We start from the raw sequence: 22,459 nt of genomic DNA, 5'->3' as shown, positions 1-22,459 counted from the left end.
ATCTGATAGAAGGATGCACTCTTTGGAGAGCTAATAGATGAAAAAAAAAAATCTCCAAATTAAAACCCGAGCAGAACACTGCAGTAACCAGTACCCAGAAGCAGGTCAAATACCAACTATCTCCCTCCTTCTTTTAAGCAAACAAACAAACAAAAGATAAATATTCCTATCATAATAATATACCAGCATACAATACTATCCTCTCAAGAGCAGACACTAGGATGACACTTGGGCTCCCCTGGAAATCCCAGGGGACCAAGCCATCCAGTTAGAATACTTCTAGAAGCTGCTGCCTCTCTGATTGAAGAAGAATTCTCACCCAGAATTTGTAACTATAAAGACTCTGAGGTCTTTCAGGAACTTAAGTCAAGCAGTGTAAAATATCACCTACAGGAGTACATAATCCAAACTAATTTAAGCAAAATGTACAATCTCGCGCTGTCCCAAGGTAGTTCTGTCAGACCACAAGAGCAGGAGTGATTAAACTCGTACAGATGAAATTTTTTTTAATAACAGCAGTTGCGAATGGGTTGATATCAAATAAAGCAAAAAGTTGGGTAGACTTATTAATGCCTTTATTAGTGCACTCCAAGCAGAACCTTGGGAACCTTTTAGCTTCAAGCTCAAAGGAGGACCTCACCAGGAAGGACACGTAGGCGTGGGAGAAGTCTTGGCAGGATTATTGGCTCATTAAAGGTGACCTAAAAAGGGAAGCAGAATTGGATTTGTGCTCTTTCATGTTCCCCTATGAGATATAAAGAACGGCTAATATTTTTTTTTTCTTCTTAAGAGGGCTTTTCCTCCTTATTTCTACATTAGAGATTTTATAGCTGGAAGGTGACATTCAAGATGGTGTGAAAGTGAAGCCTGATGAGTGGAGAAGTAACACCATTTTTATTCAAATGCTTTATAGCTTTACGTCTATTTAAATCAAAGACATAAATGAAGGGTAGAGAGAGAATCTGGTTTTGTTAAAGATTTAACAAACTTGCCCCTTCAATAAAATCAGCAGCTTCTTACTCATAAATGAGACTCAAACAGTCAGGCAGCAAAATAAGAAATAATGGATTTTATCCTTTCTTTTTAATCTCACATTATTCTCCTACCTCAGAAACAGCAAAAAAGCTGAACAATTTCTTTTACACGTCTTCCCACGATAAAAAACAAAGCATCCATGAAGAAAGTCAGAACGACTCCACATATCCTCCTCCATCCTCATACAACCTGGTATAAAATGAGATTGCTATTAATAACTAACTCCTCTCTGGGTGAGACGATACACAAAATACAATCCTTTTAAAGTCAATTATCACAACATAGCCTTCCACAAGCTTACAACAAGGCTCTAGGAAAGAAACCATCTTTATGCTATGAGTTACATTGCCCCCACGCCCCCAGTTGACTATGGGTTTGAAAAGCTCACGTGTACTGCCACGGATGGGAACAGCTCAGCAGATGTTTAGCAGAGCTCTGGGTGAAGTCAGTCCTTCCACAAGCGGTTTCAGGTACCAACACAGGCTGTCTCTAAGGGACATCCAACACCATGCCAGCTATGGGCTTTCCCCAAAGCCACACAACTATCGCCTTCCCCCCCCTACAGGCATTACAGAAAAAAATACAAGTATTTCTGGAATATTTACAGAACACTAAAATAAATAAATGTTTTGGGTTTTTTTTTCTGTAACAGAAGTAAAAGAATAATAAACCAAAACTACAGAAGCATTTGTAAAGTGTCATCATAGAAGACTGCTTGGAAGCACATCCACTCAGCTCTCACAATGAAGTCCATCAAAACCCAAAAGCTCCAAGGATCTCATTGTTTCAAACCAACACTTAAAGCCCTTAAAGAATGCAGCAAGTACGAAAAAAAAACCAAATTTGTATCCCTTAAGATGAGAAAAGGTGTACAGCAAAATGATCATGTATAGAATGAACATTAAATATCAGTTCATCTAAACCCGAAGCCAAACCTTCAAACGAGTCATTTGAGCCCAAAAGACAACACACTGATGCTGCTTCTATTTTAGGCACAGAACAATTTCAGAGCTCCGGGGCCACCATCTATAGCAAATAATGATGAGCCAAAAGGAAAAAAAGCGACAGGCTGGAAGGGTGAGGAGCCAGAAGAGAACAAGAAGCCCAGAGAAGATCATGAGCTGAAGATGAATCACATCTGAAAGGAGCAACTTTGCTTTCAAGTGAGATATGAAAAGCCTCACTCCTAGAGACAATGTGACCACTGGCTACTGGAAACATGCTGCAGCAAAACAGTAAATAAAGCAGACTCCAAATGGATTTTAAACTGTAGTTACTGGTTTCACTGTTTAGGTTGGAGAGAGTTTCTCAGCATTTTTACAAATAGAAAGTGTTAGTATTTGCACACCTGTTCAGTAAGAAAGCTACGGGAGAAGTAGGAAAGGGGGATGTCCATCCCGGCTTAGCTTTTGGCTAACTGACATCTAACACAGCGACCAGCCACACAGACCGTCAGCGTCCTCAGCAGGAAAAAAGACAATAGAGAATTCCCTTGCAAATTTGTATGCAAAATCGTAGCTAAAACCAGTACTAATAAGTCATAAAATTCAGGGTAAGAAGCAAACTAAAAGCATTGGCAGCTATGGAGATCCAAACTCAAGAGCCAGTATTCTCCTCTTAAAAAAAAAAAAAAAAAAGAATAGTATCAGTGGTGGCATTAGTTGGAGGCAGTCACCATTCCTGATGTTGTTGTTGCTGGCACTCTCTGCAGTTTAGGGAATTTAAACACCAATCCTCAAATTTTAATCCTCTTAAATTACAAACAAAATCAAACCAATCCCAAGATTTGCAAAATTGTAGATTAATTTTCAAATGAGAAGTCTGGTTTTTTTCATGAAAAATATTTAAGTGGCTTTTAATTCCTCTGAAAAAAATCAATGCAATTTGTGTTTTAGAATATGTTGCCATGCATGACTGAAAGACATTTTTAAGAAGCAGGAAAGCAGAAAGCATTCTACGCTCGAGAAAAAAAATATCTAAGTTTTATTGGGCTAACTTGGAATATTATTGCTGCAGTATAATTCAGGAATACAAGAAGCACATTTTTATTTTTCAGCTACAAATTAGGCTCAAAAAGCAGCAGAGGAAAACCTCTATAGAGAAATGAATTGCTCTCCAGAAGACAGGCTATTTTGTAGCCGTAAAAGAGCAGAAAAGCAACAGCGAGCGTTGCATAAGTAGATGCCCTCGCACCTTTCTGTCAGAGTACACACCTGCATAAATAAATATTTAGCCAAACATCAAAATTTATAAGGAAGCAGCCCACCACTTTACAAAATCAGGCAAAAGCAAATTGAGACTCATTGCAAAGAGCCCTGCCCTGAATACTAATGCGTTACTGATATCCCAGGACCAAAAAGCAGCGACATCGCGGGATCCTAAGCAAGCCTCATACATCTCCTGCGGGAGGATCTGAACACGTCTTGATAAAACCTTACTGCTAAAAATTTTGTGTTATCGGGCAGCTTTTGTAACAGAGGCAAAGGCACGGCTTCCCAGCTAGCGGGGTTTTTCCCTGCGTTTATTCTAATGATACACATTCAATTACTCGAGAAAAGAAAAGAATCAAATCAGAAACATCTGTAGTTTGCCATATAATTACTGGATCTTCCCCATGGAGACTGACCTTTGTAACACTGATACCGGGACCTGAAAGGCTAAATGACAGGATATTCACATGGTTTAAATGTATAACATGATTACAAGGAATTAAATAGGCGCTGTTATTTTCCATCTTGGTTTATGTTAACATAAGCGTGGACTTTATGATCTTACGTTTAATCTTTGCGCTCAGTATGTAGTAGCTGAATTTACCCACTATTAGTGGACCCAAACCACTAAAATGCCATGTTTTCATTATATAATAAAGTTGAATACTGGATTCGAGGTTAATATGCAGCCATTACTTTTACCTGTAATAGGAATCTTTTCGACCGCGCTTTCTTCCTTGCTCTCATCTTCACACCAGCTTGTGACTTCTGGATGTGAACACACCATAATGAAACACATTTCAAAGTCGCAGTGATCAGACTGGTTTGTTTGCTTTTAAGCCCTACTCCCTTTAATTTCTCACTTTTGTTATCTCTTGTTTATTGATCTAAACTATCCATTACCGTTCTTAAAAGAGGCACCTACTGTGAACTTTCCTCGTATGTGAGGCTAGCCTGCCTCTCTGTAGCTTCCAGAGAAAAGGACAAGCTAACCAAATGTCTTAAATTATTTAAGACCCAATGGGATTTAGGAAACAAACAACCCACAGTAACTCTGCGATCTTGTCCGGCAGCCCGACAGCAGCAGCGTATATCATACCAACCGCGGAAAATTAGTTTAAATCAAAGTCTCCGTCTCCTCCACGGATAAAAGTCGCGTGAATTTAGGAGGCCTAAAGCAGTTTGTTTACATTTGCTGTGTAAAGAGCATTGCAACCTAATTGCCTGTCTCTTCCGGACTTTGATGTAAGGGATGCTCTGAGAGCAGAGCGAGCAAGTTGCCATCGCCAGTTATTATGCCGGACTAATATATTACTTCCTTATCTGAAGAAATTAACCGGGTTTTCACAAATGCGTTCACCTTCTAAGCTCTGAAATGGCACCACACACCTTTCTCAGCATGAACCCTTTTATTTTTGAAAATTTAGTCTCCACTCTGGCTTTCTAATAAAGGGCAATGAATATATCCCACAATTTCTAAACGACAAACATTTTTAAAATAAATGCACACCTATAGATCCATTTTTAATAACTGCCACAAGGCTTGCTTTTCTACTCCTGCAGAAAAGATAGTCACAATAAGCATCACTCATTTTAAGAAGTAAAAAGAATGACAAACAATGCAGAGATATTTAGGAAAATCCCCCCAAAGTTCATTACAAATATACATTAATTCACCAGTCGCTATAGTACAGTCCCCTGCAGATGGGGATAGAAAATACATACATAGAGGACAATAACTTTGAACACACAGCTGGACCTTTTAACACTTGTTACCTTGTTCTCCCGCGCCGGCGAGCCGGGTAGCGTGTTTTGCCTGCTTTATTTCCCCGCCGTCGTTTGGGATCGATGGCAAGCTGTAAGATGATTCATTATTCTGAATACATGACCTATCCCCACACTCTTCTGGAAGGACCTCTCTCAACACCGGTAGAGCCTGCAGCATTAAAAAGAAGAGAAATAACCACAGCCCTATTATGCTTCGTCTCGAGCGTTTTCCAACATACATTTAGGCTAATCTATACTTCACTGTGTAATCTGTTTCCAGGGTGTTTTTGTGAGATGGTAAATTACCTCCGAGTTAAATCGGCGCTAGCTCAGGAATTGCATTCTGTCTTGAAGTAACACAAACTTTGAATTATTCTTTTAATCAATAGGTTTTCTAGTAATTCTCAGTAGTCCCCACCTCACACATTCAGGGTAAGCAAAACAGAAGGGTGTAACAAACACGCTGCAACAGCAACAGACTGAAAAGAAATCTCTCCATTTCAGGCACGCAGCAATAAGGCGAGTTAACCCACGGCATTAGCAATAGCTGCAGCTTAAAACACCCCCGAGAGGATGAACCTGGAGGCAGAGAACCCGATGCACAGCTTGCCCAAGCTAGCCTCAACCAGGGGGGGTTCTGATTTCAATCCATGTTATTCCTGCACGTTCATAAAGTTTGTTCTCTCTTGCCTGTGCATGCAGCCCTTTGCAGCAGCACTATTCAGACCTCTGTAGCTAAACGTATTTTTGACACAAAAAATTGAGTTGGAAGCCAGTACCTCTTTAGGGAGCTCAACATATTGTAAATATGGCTGAGTTAAAAGCAGGCTTAAAATAAAGCAAGCACTTCTTAGGTTACCATCCACCTGTCTTGGCTTTATAAAGCTCTTTCTGAGAGCAGGAGAAATCATCCTTCCTGGCGTTTATTATTTCTCAAACAGCAGCAGAGGCTTTTGGGGCATCCTTCCTATTTCTTCTTTACCTGTAGGGTGTTCCTTTTGGTTTTATTTTGTAGCACAAAATATGGACTTGAGTCTTTGAAATCTACTAAAATTTCTGCTCTAATTAAACAATTACTTATTAAACAATTAGATAATAAACCAGTAAGTCTCAGCGATGAGGACCAACACCTCAGAACCCCAGGTTTTGTAACTGATCTGAGAGTATGGAACAGCTTCAAGCCAAAACATTTTGGACTCGTGAGAAAATGTTATTCTGCATCTCCCCCCTCCTCATTAATCCATATTTATTCAGGAGTCCAGAATGGCAGCTTTTCCGTCTTAAGCAAATAGGCCACTGTTTTGTTTTTTTTTTTCTATTAAATTTACATATGGGAAGCATCCATACAAAAACCAATGCGAACAATCTGCTACTTCAACCAAAAATCTGCGATTTTAAGTCTCATTTTCTTAAAGTAAAGAATGCCTTAAATTACAGGCAGGATTGGGAAATCTTTACTATTGAAATAAATTAATTCCCATGTAGCAGTTTATCTTAGTGTGGATTTCTCACACCAGAAGTCCTTTGTTTACCTATTTGCAGTATCATTTAGCATCCAAATAGGCGTGAACCACCACCACCACCAAATACAAGCAACCAAGGTAAACTAACACCGTAACTAATCCAGGCAGAAGGAAGTGTCCCACCAGGGGAACCGAAGCTCAGCATTCAGAGTCACAGGCACAAAGGTGACTCCGGGGTGGCCAACATCTTCATCAGGGTGTGAAGATATCTAACGTGCTGCATCAACCACGCAGGTCTTATTCTTACAGGAGCGTAACTTGGCTGAAAAAGGCACTGGGATTCCATAGCCAAGAGACTATCCCACCGCCCAGAAAAGGCGTTTCTACCACGTCAGCTCCCTATGGCTGGCCCATGTCCACAGGAACAATACCCAGTTTGCTTAACAGGGGTAATGGGAGAGATCTGTGGGACAAAGGCTGATACTAAGACCTAAGAGAATAGAAGACAGACATAATTTAGTTATAAGAGATGAGGAAAAGACGGGCAGGTAGACAGACTCTGTGGACCACTGGAATGAGTGAGATGCTGATGGCACTGCAGGAGAAGGTGTATCTGCTGCTGGTCACCACCAAATCTCTGTGGACCACAAGTGCCGATGGGGACAGAGCTGGCAGATTTGACAGGTCTGTCTGTCCGGTCAGGAGCTCAAAGCCCCCTTCTGCACCTTCACCTCGCTGCCTGGCTGTGCAGTACCATCGTCCAGTGGGGTTCTTGACAGATATTTTTAAGCTCTCCGAGAAAGAAGTCAACAACACGGGGCAAAAATTCAAACTTTGGAGTCATAAATATTTAAGATCCTTAGGTGCAGATTGCTTATGAGTTCACTATTACATTCCATGCACCTTTATGGTAAAGCAACTGTTCCTATACATGCACGCTGTGTAATTTATACTGATCCTGTTCTGTGCAACCTGCTCAGAAATAAGGTGTTTCAAAAGGAGAGGATGCATCCTGCCACTATATTTAATTGACTGGATCCACTTAATAGGTAATATAAATGTTAAATGCATATGTGTGGGCCACGGTAACATGTGGTAATGAACAGATTATTACTGCATATATTCACCCATAAAGCTTATGTTATTGAGCTTTGACTTTGTAAAAGTTTTTACGTGCAATTATAAATTTATGTATGGTATTTGTTTATCTGTCATCAGCGCAATGATACATTCCTCGCTCATCTCTTCTACTTGACTGAATGTTTTAAGGACAGAATACAAATTAGTTATCCACATACAGAAAAAGAAGTTACCCTGGCTATAATTGAAAGCGTACAACTGACTAAAATATTACACCTTCATTATTTGTTTCAAATGTTATTAAAAATAGAATATAGCAAAACAGTTGAAGCTGCTTTTTAATTTCTCAATAAAAATTAGAGGAAAATATTTTTTTCAAGTATTTTTTGGGGCAGAGCATGGGCTCAACCCCTTACCAGCGGGCTGCCTGGCAGACCTCCCCATTCCCACCGCAGGGGTGGTGCAGAGGCAGCCAGGACATCATCCCTGTGCCAGACTCCCAGCTCTCCTGGCATGGCTGCGGCCCCAGTGCTGGAGGCAGCGGGGATCGGAGCAGAGCCCTGCCCTCCCTGCGCAGCTGGCTGCTCTGAGTTTGCAACAGAAGAGGTCAGGGCACAGGCAGGACTACCAAATGCCAGCTTTTTTTTTTTTTTTTGTGAAAGACTTACTTTATAACCTTTTGCATTAGCATTTAAAAAATGAGCATGCTACTATTTGTAAAATGCTCTGTGTATTCAGTGTACCAAACATAACTCTGTTTAAAAAAAAAAATTAAAATACATCATTCATGATAAAAAGCTACTAAGCCAGAGAGAAAGACAGATGATATAAGCCTTGTGATAAATTCGCACCACAGCTAATGTGTGAGCTTGTTTAAATAAATAACTGGTTTGAAGGGTGAAAAACAGACACGCTCCTGGAGACCTTAAAGGGACTGTTTTCCTCATTGCATGAAGTGCTGTATGTGTTTGCCTTGAGACAACTGAAGAACTCATATTCTCCCCTTATTTACCTCCTAACCATCTCCAAGGCTAGGTAACGAATGCAGACTGCTTGCCGTTCCCCTTAAAGCCCACACACTGGATCATGATAGCAGCACAGGGCTCATCTCATCTTAACAGTGCAAATTAGTCTGTAGGTGTCATTGATTTAGATATTACTAGATCTAAGTTCCAACCTGGCCATCCTGTGCCTTGTTGCCAGAAACCAGCAAGCTTCCAAACATCTCCACCACTTCTTCTGTGAGCTGAACCTGCTGCTCTTTCAAGAACAAGGCATGGTTGCTCAAGCAAGTTCGCAGCATGTCCACATCCCACTGCTGGTCCGGCCTGAGAAACAAACACAGGCAACCTTAGTGGGACACTCCACATACACGAGACACACAGGTGCCATACTACTCATTTATCTGGACAAGCGGCTCAACGTGCAGTGGGAAAACTCATCACACATTTTGTCCTTAATTCACACTTTTTCTTTCAAAAAATATCCAGAGTGGAAAATGTAAGAAATCACTCATGACCTCTACGAGTGTCAGGAGAACAGGCAGGGGCAATCATCATCATGCCTGTCCGAGGAGACATTAAATCTTTTCTGCAGACTCTAGTCTCAGCCTTGGGCAGACCCCACTTATTCCATCAGGCACTCTGATGGGCAGCCACTTCCCCAGGCTTGTCTTCCCACCCCCCCAATTCTTTTTATTATTTTTGAGCAAAAGTGCCTTTTCTGTTAAAGCAGAAAATATAAATACTGCAATCTTGTTTGCCAAAAGACGTTTGTTTTTCCAGTTGCTCCAATGAAGTTTCACAAACAGAGGAGTGAATTCCAATTAACTCCACGAGTGTTTGTCCCTAAGAAACCATTCAGGAAATACAACAACGTATTAGTGCTTGCAGGCATATCAGCCTCGAAAGGAGAACCAGGTATAGTTAAAAGGACCATTCTTCAGTGCTCACAAGTGCCCCAATCCCACTAACACTTGAGTATTGCTGAGCTTGTAACAGGGAAGAAGGTCTAGACAGAAGCTAAGTAAGAAAGAATGGAAATTGTTTTCCTTTATTGCATTAAAGAGAGCTAAAAACAAACAAAAAATATCAGCTCTCGCTTGTCCTTGTGGCATACGCACAGGAAAAAAACCCACATTTTGAATAACTGCGTTTTATTGTTTTTAAAGGCTATGTGAATCTTCTGCTTCACAGAAAAATAATTTGCTTCTCAAAATTACATTCCCTGTCCTTACGTGCCTGAGACTCGCATTGAAGATCACAGAAATTACTGGCTAAGAGGTCTCTGAAGTTAATACATTTCCCTCCCTGCCGGAGCAGCCTGGGGTGGGAGATGCTGCAGACTTGGCAAGACAGGAGGACCCGGCCTGAGCGCTGCCCAACGGAATAAGATTCACCATCAGTGAATGAAAAGCAAAATAAATGAATTTGCTTAATGTTCTCATTTTGAGTCACACGGCTGCTGCCAAGATGCGTAAAGATCAGCACTCAGATGTCTTTATTTTCCAGTGTGATTGGAGGTCTGGCCCCGGGTCTGCTTTCTCTGTACCAGAGAGGCAGAGCAGACTTGGGGAGGGAAGAAAAGAATGTTAATCACAACCACATGCAAGTTTTGTGTGTGTGATACCTGGTTTGCTTTTCATCCACCGCTCTACCTTTAGCATCAAGTGTTTTCTCAGGTAGGAGGCATCCATTCAGTGTGCTCTGTAATAAAGCCCGAAGCTGATGAAGGACGACTGCTTCACATTCTTCAAGGTCGTCTTCTTTCAGACTGCCAGCCCGATTACAAAAGCTACAAAATAAAGCAGGTATTACATGCAACATTTATTTAAAGCCCAGATAGCCAGCATCAGTTTGGAGGCAGAATCTGTAATACTTGGCTTCCTGGCTAATGGGTTAACCGCTGGGACAACCCTCAGGGATAAACATCTGTGATGCAAAAGATGCAGAACAGGACCAGGAGGTCAAACCCAGCACTTAGAAAACGCCAGGGTTAATCTCACACCTTTGCTTTTTGACAGGGAGAGAGGAACGTGTGCACATCCAGTCGGTGAAACTGCTTCTTGGCCAGGCAGCCCCAGCCATGCTGTGGCCAAAGCAGTTATTTCACAGGAACCTATCTCCAATGGTAGGCTGGAGGGACCAGGTCAGTTTGGGAGCTCTTACTCCTAATTCCCTGGAAACCCTCTAACCATGAAGTGCTCAAGAGAATCCTAGTTTACGGAGGCTGACACATAATTTTAAATAAAATTACAAAGCCATTTCCAATCCTTGTAATTAAGAGCCCGTGCTGCAGAGGGACAGTGAGGGCTCCCTGACCCTGGTTTTCTTAACACATGGATTTTGGTGATTCTCTTTGCTCTTTTACCTCAAAGAAGAGATAATTTTTCTGGTTAATGTTGTCTACCTCAGTAAATCATGTTAGTATTACTAGCTAAGGCGATGCTCTTATTCTTGGAAATAATTATTTACTTCACCTAAGGGATCTGTGGAGCAAGGCTGCAAAAAGTGCTACATTTAGGAGAGAGTGTTTGTTGGAGTAATTTGCGTATGTGCGTCTAAGTGCCATATTTCAGCTCTCCACTGACATAAAAACGGTGGAAGGGGAGGCAGGCCTCTTAGCAACTGGCAATGTTTGTTTGCAGGAGGCCCGCTTGCTCTTTGCGCCAGCCATTTGTCACCGCAAGAGAGAGGACCCCTGGCTCAAATCTCAACAGGCTCCTGCAAAGCTGCTCAGTAACAGCCTCTTGCCATTGCTCACCTGAATTCAATTAGAAGCGTGTAAGCAATCAACAACAAAATTACTACAAGCATTACGCTAGACGTACGGCAGCAAGCAAACAAGAATAAAGGGGATGGGGTTAAGGCTTAGGCAGCACTGCCCTCCTCCCTGGCTCCTGCCCACTCTACGAGGGCAGCGGAGAGGAGAGGCAGCTCGCAGGGAAGCGGCATTAACCTGAGCAGCTCCGCCGTCCCCATGGTCCCCACATGCTCGCCCTGGTACAGCACGCGGTGCTCGGGGCTTGTCCTCACCACCACGTCTTCTATCAACTGCAGCGCACGGGAGAGTCCCGCCAGCATCCCACGGTGCCTGCGAAGGGACAGCAAGCAGGGCTTGAAGTGACTTGAGTTGTGACACGTATTCTAAATTTATTCCCATCACACCAGTTGGAAAAACAAACCCCCTCATTTTAGCTTTTCAAAGAAAACAGCAGCAAAAACCACATTGCTCGAGCTCTGTAGAAAGAAAAAAAAAAGCGCACGAGCAAAAAAGCCATCCAAAAATCAGGCAGGGCCTGAGATGCTGCATTGCAATTACCCTGCTCTGAGCAGTTTAATTCCTTCACCTCCACAATCAGAATAAATCTGGTGACCACCTACAGGTACCGGGACATAACTGGTATCTCAGAGGGGTTTTGATGACGCTGCACCTCTATAATGATGCAAATTAGGTCTTAAACATTGAAACAATACATTAGGCTAATCCTCGAACAGAGGTGTAAATGGCTATTCAGGTCCAGCCCGGCTGCCTGCTTTGTTGGGGACTTTCCAGGCCAGGTCTCCACCAGCAATGCCCCAGCTGGCCCTCTGCCTGCAGAGCCCCCCAGGCAAAATAAAGATTTTAATTTATTTTTTTTTTCCGTATGTAGAAGTTGACACACTTAGACAGTTGACCTTGCTTTATGCTCCCTCAAGTGAAAAGCTCTGTGTATGAAAACTTGCATCATTTTTGCAGTCATGTTAAACTCTACTGAAAGTTCTGTTTTCCATCAGACTGTTGGGCAACAGTGAACAATTAAGTGGGAGCTGCCGTGCATTTAGTCGAGTTTCCTAGACATTTAATAAGCAAAACAATACCAGGGAGATCACATATGCAGTTAAACAGTGCTTTTTCTTTTCCCCCAGTCTTACAAACCCTGTATTTTAGCGGCCGGCTTGTTTCCCATTGTTTTCCTCCCACTGGGTGGTCCTTCCAGGGTGCCACTCGAGAGGGATACAATAATAAAAAGGGAAGGGGAAGGAAGGGACACCAACATAAAGAAAAACAAAATGTATGACAATCTGCAGCAGGCTACGGATCAGAGGTCAGCAAACAAGAGGTCCTTCTCTTTTACAGGTTGCTTCCTGGAAACAGTCTGATTAAGCTGACAGCTTGAATTATGTGTTACATTTTGTAATGCACAATCCATCTGTGCTAAGTCCTCTTCAATGCAGCTGAAGCAGCACAGGCATAAGCTCTGCCTTTTTCCACCCCCTCAGCACAGGCCTTAAAATAGTCATCATCTTTCTCTGTGCTAATTCTCAGAGACCCTCTCCCCCCTCTCCCGCTCCCCGGGTTTAAGCCCTTAAAGAAAGGGCCGGGTGCTGTAAGGAATGGTAAGAGGTTCCCCTCGAGTTCAGCCGCTCAGCCCGCCAACAAGCAGCCAAGGACCAGAGCTATCAGGTGGCTTCACCTGGTGGGAGGGGAGATTGGGTGCCACTCGAACAAGCCAGGCAAGCCACCCACTCCCCAGTGGGCTCCTGGGCTGCAGATCTGAACGGAAAACACACAGGCCAGGATCTCGCGCAGGTCTGAGCTGGTGGGATGAGTCTGAAGATGCACGCGTACAGCCTCTGATCAATGCACCCACCCACAGCAGTGCTCTGAAACATGGAATTTAGTTATTAAAAATGATGATTTTAGAAAATAAGGTACCAAATCGCAGCACCCCACTGTGAACTGCGACCAAGGCACAAAGCTCATACTAAGGAACCTTCCATAGCAACGTCACTTTTCTTTGGTTAATAACCTGATGATGTTATCGTGATAACCATTCCTCCAGCTGGAATTGGCAGTTTAAAATTAGGCTGAACTCACCCAGAAGTAAAAATGTGACCTGCAAACACTTACTGTGGGGAAAAAAAACCAAAACTTTAAAAAAAAAAAAGAGACAATGGTATTTCTGCAGCAAGGTAGGAAAGGCATTTTCTCCAAAAATATAAACTTCTGACTTCCTGATGGACAACAAGGATTTTGTTTAACCTTTCAAGTGAGCTATGATCCCTGCACATGGGAGGTCCTTTCCTCTCCATCACTCGTACTAATTTCAAGTAAGACACCAAAAGCGTACAAATGGCCCAAAGACAACAGACAAGGAATGATACTTTGTTCGGATGTCACAGCAGCAACACTGCTGCATTAGGAAATTCCAAGCTACAGATATTTTAATTTAGGACAACAAAAAAAATTGTTTTACAAAATTTCTGCATATTTCTTCAGCCAGTGTAGGAATTTTGTAGAAGAAAAACACATGGACTGAAGGGACATTGCAAGACCTGTGATACTACTCATTCTATGAATCTGGCATGATATATTCAGACCAAAAAAAGTTGCATTCTCATAGTTTGTGTTATTCATATAATTGAAATTCATGTACTAATTACTTGGAAACTTTTCCCCAAGATTTTCAGCTCATGAATTATTTTGCAGGACTCAAGTGTGCACGCTGAATTTCACATGCATTATAAAGATGGACTTGGAAAGCCCACCTGGTTATAAGCTCAACAATGGAAAAGGCTGCTTATCCCTCCACGAGAGCTTCCGTGCCTGCCATTTTTGAGAATTTATCCGCATTTTAATTCTCAGCTAAAACAAATTAAAATTTGTATCTTTTCTGCAGAAACAGCTAGCAGTGGCGATCCCACTTCCATGGCCTTGAGAAACAGAGGTATTCAGCTTGGCATAATCTGAGAGGAAACCTCCATGTTCTGGTTTCAATCGTGCTTCGAAGATAATGGGAGCAGTGAAACCTTTCGTATAATTTAGCTGGGCTTCAAGAGCGTTGCACAATATTTTCATCAGTTTATGAACAGCGAGGCATCACTAGCATTGACAGGGAGAGAACAAAAGGTTAAATTACCATCGCTCAGCTATGACTTCTCCAGCAAAGGCAGGCACTCTATGCAACTTCCCTACAAAGTGTTATGATTAACAGGTGTTATACAAAAGAAAAACTGGGTAAAAGCTATTTAGATGTAAATTAGATGATGTTTCCATAGCAAGCAACAGTCTGATGCAAATGAGAAATGATAAAGTTACAGAAGTGTATATTGATGGCCACTAGTTTCTGCTCAGCTGTCATCTATTAAAATACAAACTAATATTGAAATCAGTACCTAAGACAACATGACCATGAATGTAGGAAGAACAGTTGCATTAAGCAGATTAAAAAGCTGCAAACAACCAAAAAGGAAAAAAAAAACAACAAAACAAACCACAAAAAAACCCCAACCCCAGCCAGCAGAATAGTACTCCTCATTCTCCAAGGGTAAAAAAAGCTGGTTTCTTTCATATGTGGTCTCTCCCAAGGTACAGCCACCACCCTGTATCTAGCTAACCACTCCAGCTAGGAACATTTTGCATGTGAACAGCACCCACACAAGGTAGGGAGACCCAAGAGGAGCAACACCCTCTGCAATACAGCACATGCTGGCAGAAAAGGCTTTTTTCAATATTTCTGTTGTGACTGGGGGCAGGAAAACACTGGTGAGGAGGAAGAAGGGTGTTGAGGATACAGAGAGCAAGGAAACAGAAGCGTGCTGCTGAGGGAGAGCAGGCAGGAGAAAGGTAGCAGTCAGGTCACAAAATCGTGGGGTCAGGCAGTGGTACGATGGCCGGGGGGAAGGGGGATGTGGATATGAAGCGCTGCAGAGGGAATCGATGGCAAACGGACTGTCAGAAGAACTAAAAGACAGGAGATAAAGGTGGGAAGGATGCTCCTGCAGCAGTGGGGCATGACAAGGTGGGGACCCAGGAAGGGATGACGGTGGATGGCATAGGGCTGTTCATTCACAGCGAGGGAGCAAAGCCAGCCCTCTCATGCAACCTGGACAAAACCCTTGGACCATCTTGTAGCGAGTATTATACGCTCTGCCAGGATGAGGATGCACCTCCCTGTCTTATGAGGGCATCACAAGGCTGAAAATCCAGCTGTGATTGATATTACAGGTGATACTCTGGTTTTGCAGTTGTTGTTGGCAATAAAACCCCACTGCTTTCACACGGTAGCAGAGGACGAGCTATGCATCTCTGTGTTGTGCTTTCCTCATTCTCTGTCTGCTATTTCCAAACAAAATGGTCTGGCAATTTTAATTAACACAAAATACACTGTTTAGTAAGTTATAGGTACTAATAAACAAACTTGTTGAAATAAGATTTGCTTAAATTTAACAAATGTCTATTATAACAACAAACGTACTTAATTCCTCCAAGTCTGGCCTGAATGAGTTACCTGAAGCCATTTAACCACTAGGACAGAGGTAGCAAGATACTAAATGAGCAAGAACTTTGCCGACCTGTATGCAAGCTTTAGTGCCAAGTACCAGCCAGGCTGTGAAAACAGCCTCGAGGGCATATGCTAACGAATGAGTACCAGCAGAGAGAAAATACGTAAAGACATACCCGTCTGGTGCTGAGCTGACCGAGGGCTCCTTCTGCACTGAGGGAGGGTCTGGTGGTTGCAACAGGAAGTCCTCTGCAGTATGGGCATCCCTGTCCCGCTCCCAGCTGGCCCCTGGCAAGGCTGTCCCCTGCTGGACGTCAGGAGCGCACGGCATCACCTCCTCCACGCTCGCCGGGACCAGGAGCTCAACACTGTTCTCCCAGCTTGCCTCCTTAGAAGTCCACCAGCTACCCAGCTGAGGCTTTGGTCCTATAAAAATAATAATAATGATAAATTATTCCCAAAACATTAGCAGGACCAAGGAGTACATCATAGTGTAGAGAATTAAACTAAGATTACTTATGTTGTTTGTTCACCTCTTTCACTTATCACGCGTGAGCGAGCATCCCTCTGCTATCCCTTCACTTTGGGTTTCCCTGCCCACAGCTCCGTGTCTTTCTGCGCTCCTCTCGCAAGGGGGAGTCCGGGGAGGCTCCAGCCCCTACACTCACACCTTTTGGGTTTGCAGCTCTCGGCGGGTGGGAGACAAACCCAGCACTCGTCAAAAACCATCACCAGCATGAAGACCAGCTACTTCACTAAATCGTCTCTGGAGGAATGATGAAACAGAAAAGCTGGAAAAAGCTTTTCTTAGGGGGAAAAAGTACACCTGAAGAGGCTACTATCATACACATTTTTTAAACCTTGCAGAAGAAACACATGCCTGGAGGCTTTTAAACTCTGCACATTAATTGCCTTCTCTAAAACATGAGAGTAAAGGGCTAAATTATGCTTCTAAGACAACAGATACACGCTACTTATCTTTATACAGAATGCCAAAAGTTAATGGACCAGCTAGTGCTGTAACAAATTAGTATTGCTACAGAAATTCCCAGTTTTCCATAAAATTCACCATGGGTTTAAATTAACCAGCATTCGCACACCTGCTAACGCTACAGCACCCAGCATTTCTGCTTGTCCTGGTCACGGAGTTTCACTGGAACTCAATCACTTAAGGTTTATGCCAAACAGTAGCTGATGCCATGATGCACTCTCTGAGCCTGGTTTCCAAATTGGCGAAGCAAGTCTGAGCAACAGAAATGTCACTACTGTACTTGCTGGGAAACGAGGAAGGAGAACGGAGTTTTGTTCTCCAGTTTGCGGGGTTGGGGGGTGGGCAGAAAGGGGCCACTTTCTTGCTTCTTCAACCTGGGGGAAATGGGATTTGTTCCCTCCTATATTTTGTGCTGCTGCTGCCAAGCAGTGGCCAGGGAGCAGTAGGAGATGCTCGCGAGCGCCACTCTGCACCAAGCCGGCAGCAGAGCTGGGTGTGCGCTCGCTCCTGGCATGGGACAGCGAAGCATCTTCATCAGCTCCCATCATTTGCAGCATGGAAGGTCAAGCTTAGGAGAGCTGGAATAAGCCAAACCCCTCCACACTGTCAAATCTGGGCTGCATTAGCCTGTTCGCTTTGCAACACGCGTTTGGCAGCAGACAGACATAAGAAGCCCTCCGGGCAGTCCAAGGTGATTACTGTGCTGTTTGAAAAAAAGCTCATTTTGATTTTGAACCCAACTGTACGGTTTCTCTGAAGGTAGAGATACCATATTCCAGAAATTAAATGGGTATTTCTTTCCCAGACACGATGCTGGCCACCTCAGCCTTCCCCATGGGGAGGAACCGGCGCTCTGCAAAGCTGCAGGCAGAGCCCAGGGCTAACGTAAGCCAGGTTCGACTGGTCTCCTTCCAGTGCCAGAAAGGACAGGCTTTCATTAAAACAGAGAAGTGGCAAATGAAAGATGAAAGAAAATGAGAGGCAAAAATTCCTTAGAGAAAGAAAAAGGAATGGAAAAAAAAAAACCCTCAAGAAAGAGGATGCCAGAAAAAAAACAAGACGCAGCACAGAAGAGCATCTGATCGGGATGCCAGCTTTCCTCTATAAAGAAAACCATAATCATTACAGAAGAGCAAAAGTCCCTGCATCATTAGCGTTGCCACCACTTTCCATTTTAGCAGTTGTTATGGGGCTTGGAAAACTAGTTTAAGTTGAAAATTACTATGTGAACTGGCAAAGCAGGGGAGAGTATTTTTGCAAGGTCTTAAAAAAAAAAAAAAAGGAATAAACAGTTACTTAGCGACAAATCTTTGTCACTGTGACTTCAAAACCAAGTCCACTAGCTTACTTCAAAGTAACCAACCAAGCCAGTAAAACCAGAGACAACACATTTTAGCCAAGACGGGGGAGAAAAAAGGAAAAAAAAAAAAAAAACAAGGAAAAAAAGGAATGAGAAGGTGGAACACAGCCTTCTGGGGCAATGCATCTCACCCCAGAGGAAGAGCATCTTGGCTGGGAGGTCTGCACTGCCTTTTTCAGGAAAGTCCAGAACAAGGCAGAGAACCACCACCAAGAAGGAGTTAATGCAGCCACATACAAGGACATACCAAACCTCAGTCTACATTGCCAACTCCCAGTTTTGGAAATGCATGAACTATTGTGCACAAGTGTCTGAGGGAGAAGAAAATGATAGAATGGTTAAAAGTTGGAAAGGACCTTGAAGATCATCGAGTTCCAACCTCCCTGTCCTGGGCAGGGATACCTCCCGCTAGACCAGGTTGATCAAAGCCCCATCCAACCTGGCCTTGAACACCTCCAGGGATCAACCTGAAACAGAAGAGATGTACTCTTCTAGTGAAGCAGGTTCACATTAAACCTCTTAAAATGAGGCTCAGATGACTTTAAGGCAACCACGGGCACAGCAGTGAAGAAACCTTTACTTTCTAATAGTGAACGTGAACAGGCTCAGCCCCCAGCATGTCCAGATGAGCGGCCTGGGAGGAAGCCAAGCCAAAAGAAAAAAAAAGGAAAAAGAGAAGAAAAGAAAAAAAAAAAAAAGAGAGTGCTGCTGTGCTTTAACCAGAGCACAACACACATAGGGGAAACCAGCAGCCATGGCCATCACTCTGGTTGGGATGCATGTGCCCCAGCACCGGGCAGAGGCAGACAGGCACACGCCCTGCCATACCTGGGACGCTTCCCTGCAGCCGTTCCTCCTCAGGTTTAGGATCAGATGCAGAGGAGATCAGCTGCTCGGAGCCTTCGTCACTGGTGGCAAGATCCCCATGTCTCAGTGCTCCCTCCACTGATGCATCACACTCTAAATCAGCGCTTCTGCTCTCTGGACCAAGTCCTTCAAGTGATGGAGAGCGTGGAGGCGAGTCGGGCACCAAGTGGCTCTCTGTGGGCTGTGGGGGCTTCTGCCATGTGCCCAAACCTCCAGCAGCCAGGATGGTTGATGTGTGGTGGCCCATAAAGACTGTTGCTGGATGATACAGTCCTCTTGGCACAGCTGTCTCAATGCTATTTCCTGCCTGTCTTTCAACCCTTGGCATCTGAAAAACACAAGTGGGAGATGGCTTAAGGAAACAAATTGGCAGCGCGTTGCAAATGGAGCTTCTAGAGGATTGCATGTTGGTTTTGGAGAGAAAACGATCACAGAATTCAAGTATTTTGTATAGTATTATTGTTACACAAACACTTGGCATGCCTTTCTTAGTGTGAAAACGAGGGCCCAGACCTGAAGTGAAGCTCTATAAACGAAAACAACTGGTGGCAAAAGCACGCTACACCCCCAACATGACTAACAGGGACTGAAATACCCAAAAGACTCAAACAAATCTAAACAGTAACTGTTTTTTACAAGCAGGCAAACTTTTAAGATTAGATTCCTGAAAAGGCTTTTAAGACCCAGGACCGAAGCACGGCATCTAGATCTACCCACCAAAGTCACTGAAAACACCTTGAAGTTACTGACTCAAGTGGAACCCTTATGCTCTGCTTGTGCATGACTCTGTACAGCTGCTGGTAGCCTGTGGTTTAGGTACCGCAGCATCCTGCAGCCAAGACATGACCATTAGGACCCCATTGCAGTGTCCATGGCACAGCTGGCCTTTCTGGAGCCACCCACAGCAGCTGCTCTAAGCAACCTCCTCCTCCTGCTCTTCTCATGGTCTTCTCTAGAAGGCAACAGTATGAGGAAGGGTTCCTAGGGAGTTTGAAATGTACATCTGCCATCGCTTACTTGTCTATATACCCAGCTTCGCTCACAGCATGTCAACAAAGCAAATAAGAATGAGGCAAAAATCACTTTATTCTTGTCTTTCTGCTCTTTCCTGCCTGTTAAATCATGCTAAAGAGGAAGAACGACTACTCAGCTAACACCACGCAGATGAAATCGCGTTTTCCACAAAGCAACTTTGGGCACCGAGCAGAAATATGCTAAATGACACTTTCCTCCAAGAACTATTGAACTTGCACAAAAATGGTTCCAACAGTATAACCACTCTGCTTCTAAATCCCAGTGTTTTAATACTTGCCTTTTTCTCTTTGTAAATCTACTCAATCAGAACAATTTAGGAGGAGGGGCTACTGCCACCACTACTACTAAAAGGTCACCGCCAGTTTATGCAAAGCCAAAATTAGCTATCGTAATACCATTGTTCATACTAAGCAGGGCTTACTTTTTTCAGCCCCAAATCACAGCAGGACAATTTACAGTCACCTCCACACCTCTCTCCTCTCTTTCATTGCCTGACCTCTTCCTACCATACAAAGTCAGCTGCCAAGCCCAGCTTAAAGGAAACAAAGGCATCTTGTCTAGTCTGTGACCAAGTTTCATTAAAAAAGCTCAAATTCCAGTAACAAGAAGCAGAACAAAAAGCCATGAAGTTATTTTAAGAAGGAGTAAAGGTTTGCTACTCAGATTAAATTCACAGCTTATTCCATCACCACTGCTCTCGGGTTCCTCCTAATTACTTTTCGGGTCTTGGATTTGCCGCTTTAAAATGCATCTAGCAAGTACTTTATGGATTTAGCAGCTCCTGGATGTAGTGTTCCAAAACAAATGCAATTCAAACAGGTACAAGTGCTTGGCAGAGTCATAGCAGGCGTACATCTCTAACACGCTCCTATTTGATTGCAGAAAAAAAAAACATCTCTTCATTGCCTTTGCATTCTCAAAGCAAAAGTATGATGGATAACATTGATCTACGTACTGTTTTTACCACCAGAAACAGAACAGTAAAAACGTGTAGATGACTTACCTAAAACAGTCAACCCAATTACTGAACTTTGTGTTCTTCCATCTGGGAGTTAAATAAAGTCTCTGTTCAAAGCACACTTAACAATCCTGGTTTTGGTTGTGGAGTGCAGGCTCCCCACTTCTTCCTCCAGTAACAAATACAATCTTTTTTTATTATCATTAAAGTGCTTTGAAGAAAACAAAGCTAAGAAAAAAATGCCTTCCATTAGGACTTACAAAAGGGTGCAGTCTCCCCTGGCAGCAGACCACCACAGAAAAGCTAGGGAGATGAAGTCCAGCCAGAGGTTCCTCTCTTCCAGGCGCCTGGCGACACCCCTTTTCTCAGGGAAGGATGCTCTGCCACCCACAGGTGTTCTGGGGTGGTGCCCTATGCCCTGTCCAACAGACATGGCACTGCCAAGATGCACAACCCCAAAATCTTCAAGAGACTTCAAGAAAGTACTTCAAAGTTGAAGAAGCCGTACTTCATTGCACAAAGGTTTCAGAAGTCCAGGTTATACAGCTCTGCCAGCAGAGAAGGAACTCTTTAGTACGAGACATCTCCTCCAACTTGTAATGCTGGATTGCTGTTACACTGGGCTTCAGAAGACTGGTGCTCAAGTCCTTTTCATGGAGAATCATGGTTTTCTAGACAAATGCTGTTTTGGGTATATGACTTCTGAGCTTAAGAACTCCCATAAAAATTGACAGTTCAAAAGGGTGAGTATCTTGTGGCTCAGAAAAGATATTCACATTGGTGTTCTAGGGGCATTGGGATACTGACCATCTCTAGAAGATTGCTTCTGTGATTGTCCTTCTTGGTGTTCAAGATGCATCACTAACAAGGTTATCACACCATCACTGGCATCCTGACTAGCCTGAAGGAAACCATTACAATACCAATGCTAGCAAATAAAACCAGTTCCAAGTTGTGATAATTTGTGTCCTGGAAATACCACCTGCTAGCCGCATGTGCTCGCTACAACTGACTCTGTGCGACATCACTGAGAACAAACTCTTGCATTTTGGACGTAAGAATAAGCAGATTTTAAGTGAGGTGAAGTTGGTGGGAAATGGGCACAATCAGTTTGAAAAAAACAGAGTTAGAGAATAAGATCTAAGACACAGCACATAGACGAGGCAAAAGGATGCACATTTAGTTGACGTTACTTTTGTATTTATGGAGGGAGTCAAGAAGGAGAAAAAAGGGGACAGGGGAGGAAAGAGTCCACAATCAAGCTTCTAACAACATGAAGTGACATATTTGGATACATATCAAGTTTGTGCTGTCCAAAACCTGCTAACAGTTTTTAAAAAACTAAGTCACACCATGAGCTGTCAATATTCTAGTATTTATGTAAACTTTTCCATAGGTTAGAAATCATGTCTCCTACACCAACCGTT

General features: G+C 43.2%; 1 protein-coding gene across 1 annotated transcript in view; it reads right to left on the bottom strand.

Annotated features, from left to right (window-relative positions):
- KIZ (kizuna centrosomal protein) overlaps window positions 1-22,459 on the bottom strand; it is a 53,566-nt gene that overhangs the window by 15,629 nt on the left and 15,478 nt on the right. Inside the window, exons 5-11 of the mRNA XM_009886049.1 lie at window positions 19,001-19,367; window positions 15,998-16,247; window positions 11,513-11,647; window positions 10,184-10,348; window positions 8,733-8,883; window positions 5,022-5,181; window positions 3,948-4,013 (exon numbers count right to left, since the gene is read on the bottom strand). Of these exons, the coding sequence (XP_009884351.1) occupies window positions 3,948-4,013; window positions 5,022-5,181; window positions 8,733-8,883; window positions 10,184-10,348; window positions 11,513-11,647; window positions 15,998-16,247; window positions 19,001-19,367 (1,294 nt within the window). The remainder of the gene's footprint in view (window positions 1-3,947; window positions 4,014-5,021; window positions 5,182-8,732; window positions 8,884-10,183; window positions 10,349-11,512; window positions 11,648-15,997; window positions 16,248-19,000; window positions 19,368-22,459) is intronic.

This window comes from Charadrius vociferus, unplaced genomic scaffold (genome assembly GCF_000708025.1).
Source record: "Charadrius vociferus isolate BGI_N301 unplaced genomic scaffold, ASM70802v2 scaffold455, whole genome shotgun sequence".
NCBI lineage: Eukaryota > Metazoa > Chordata > Aves > Charadriiformes > Charadriidae > Charadrius > Charadrius vociferus.
This window is presented reverse-complemented; position numbering and strand designations above follow the sequence as displayed.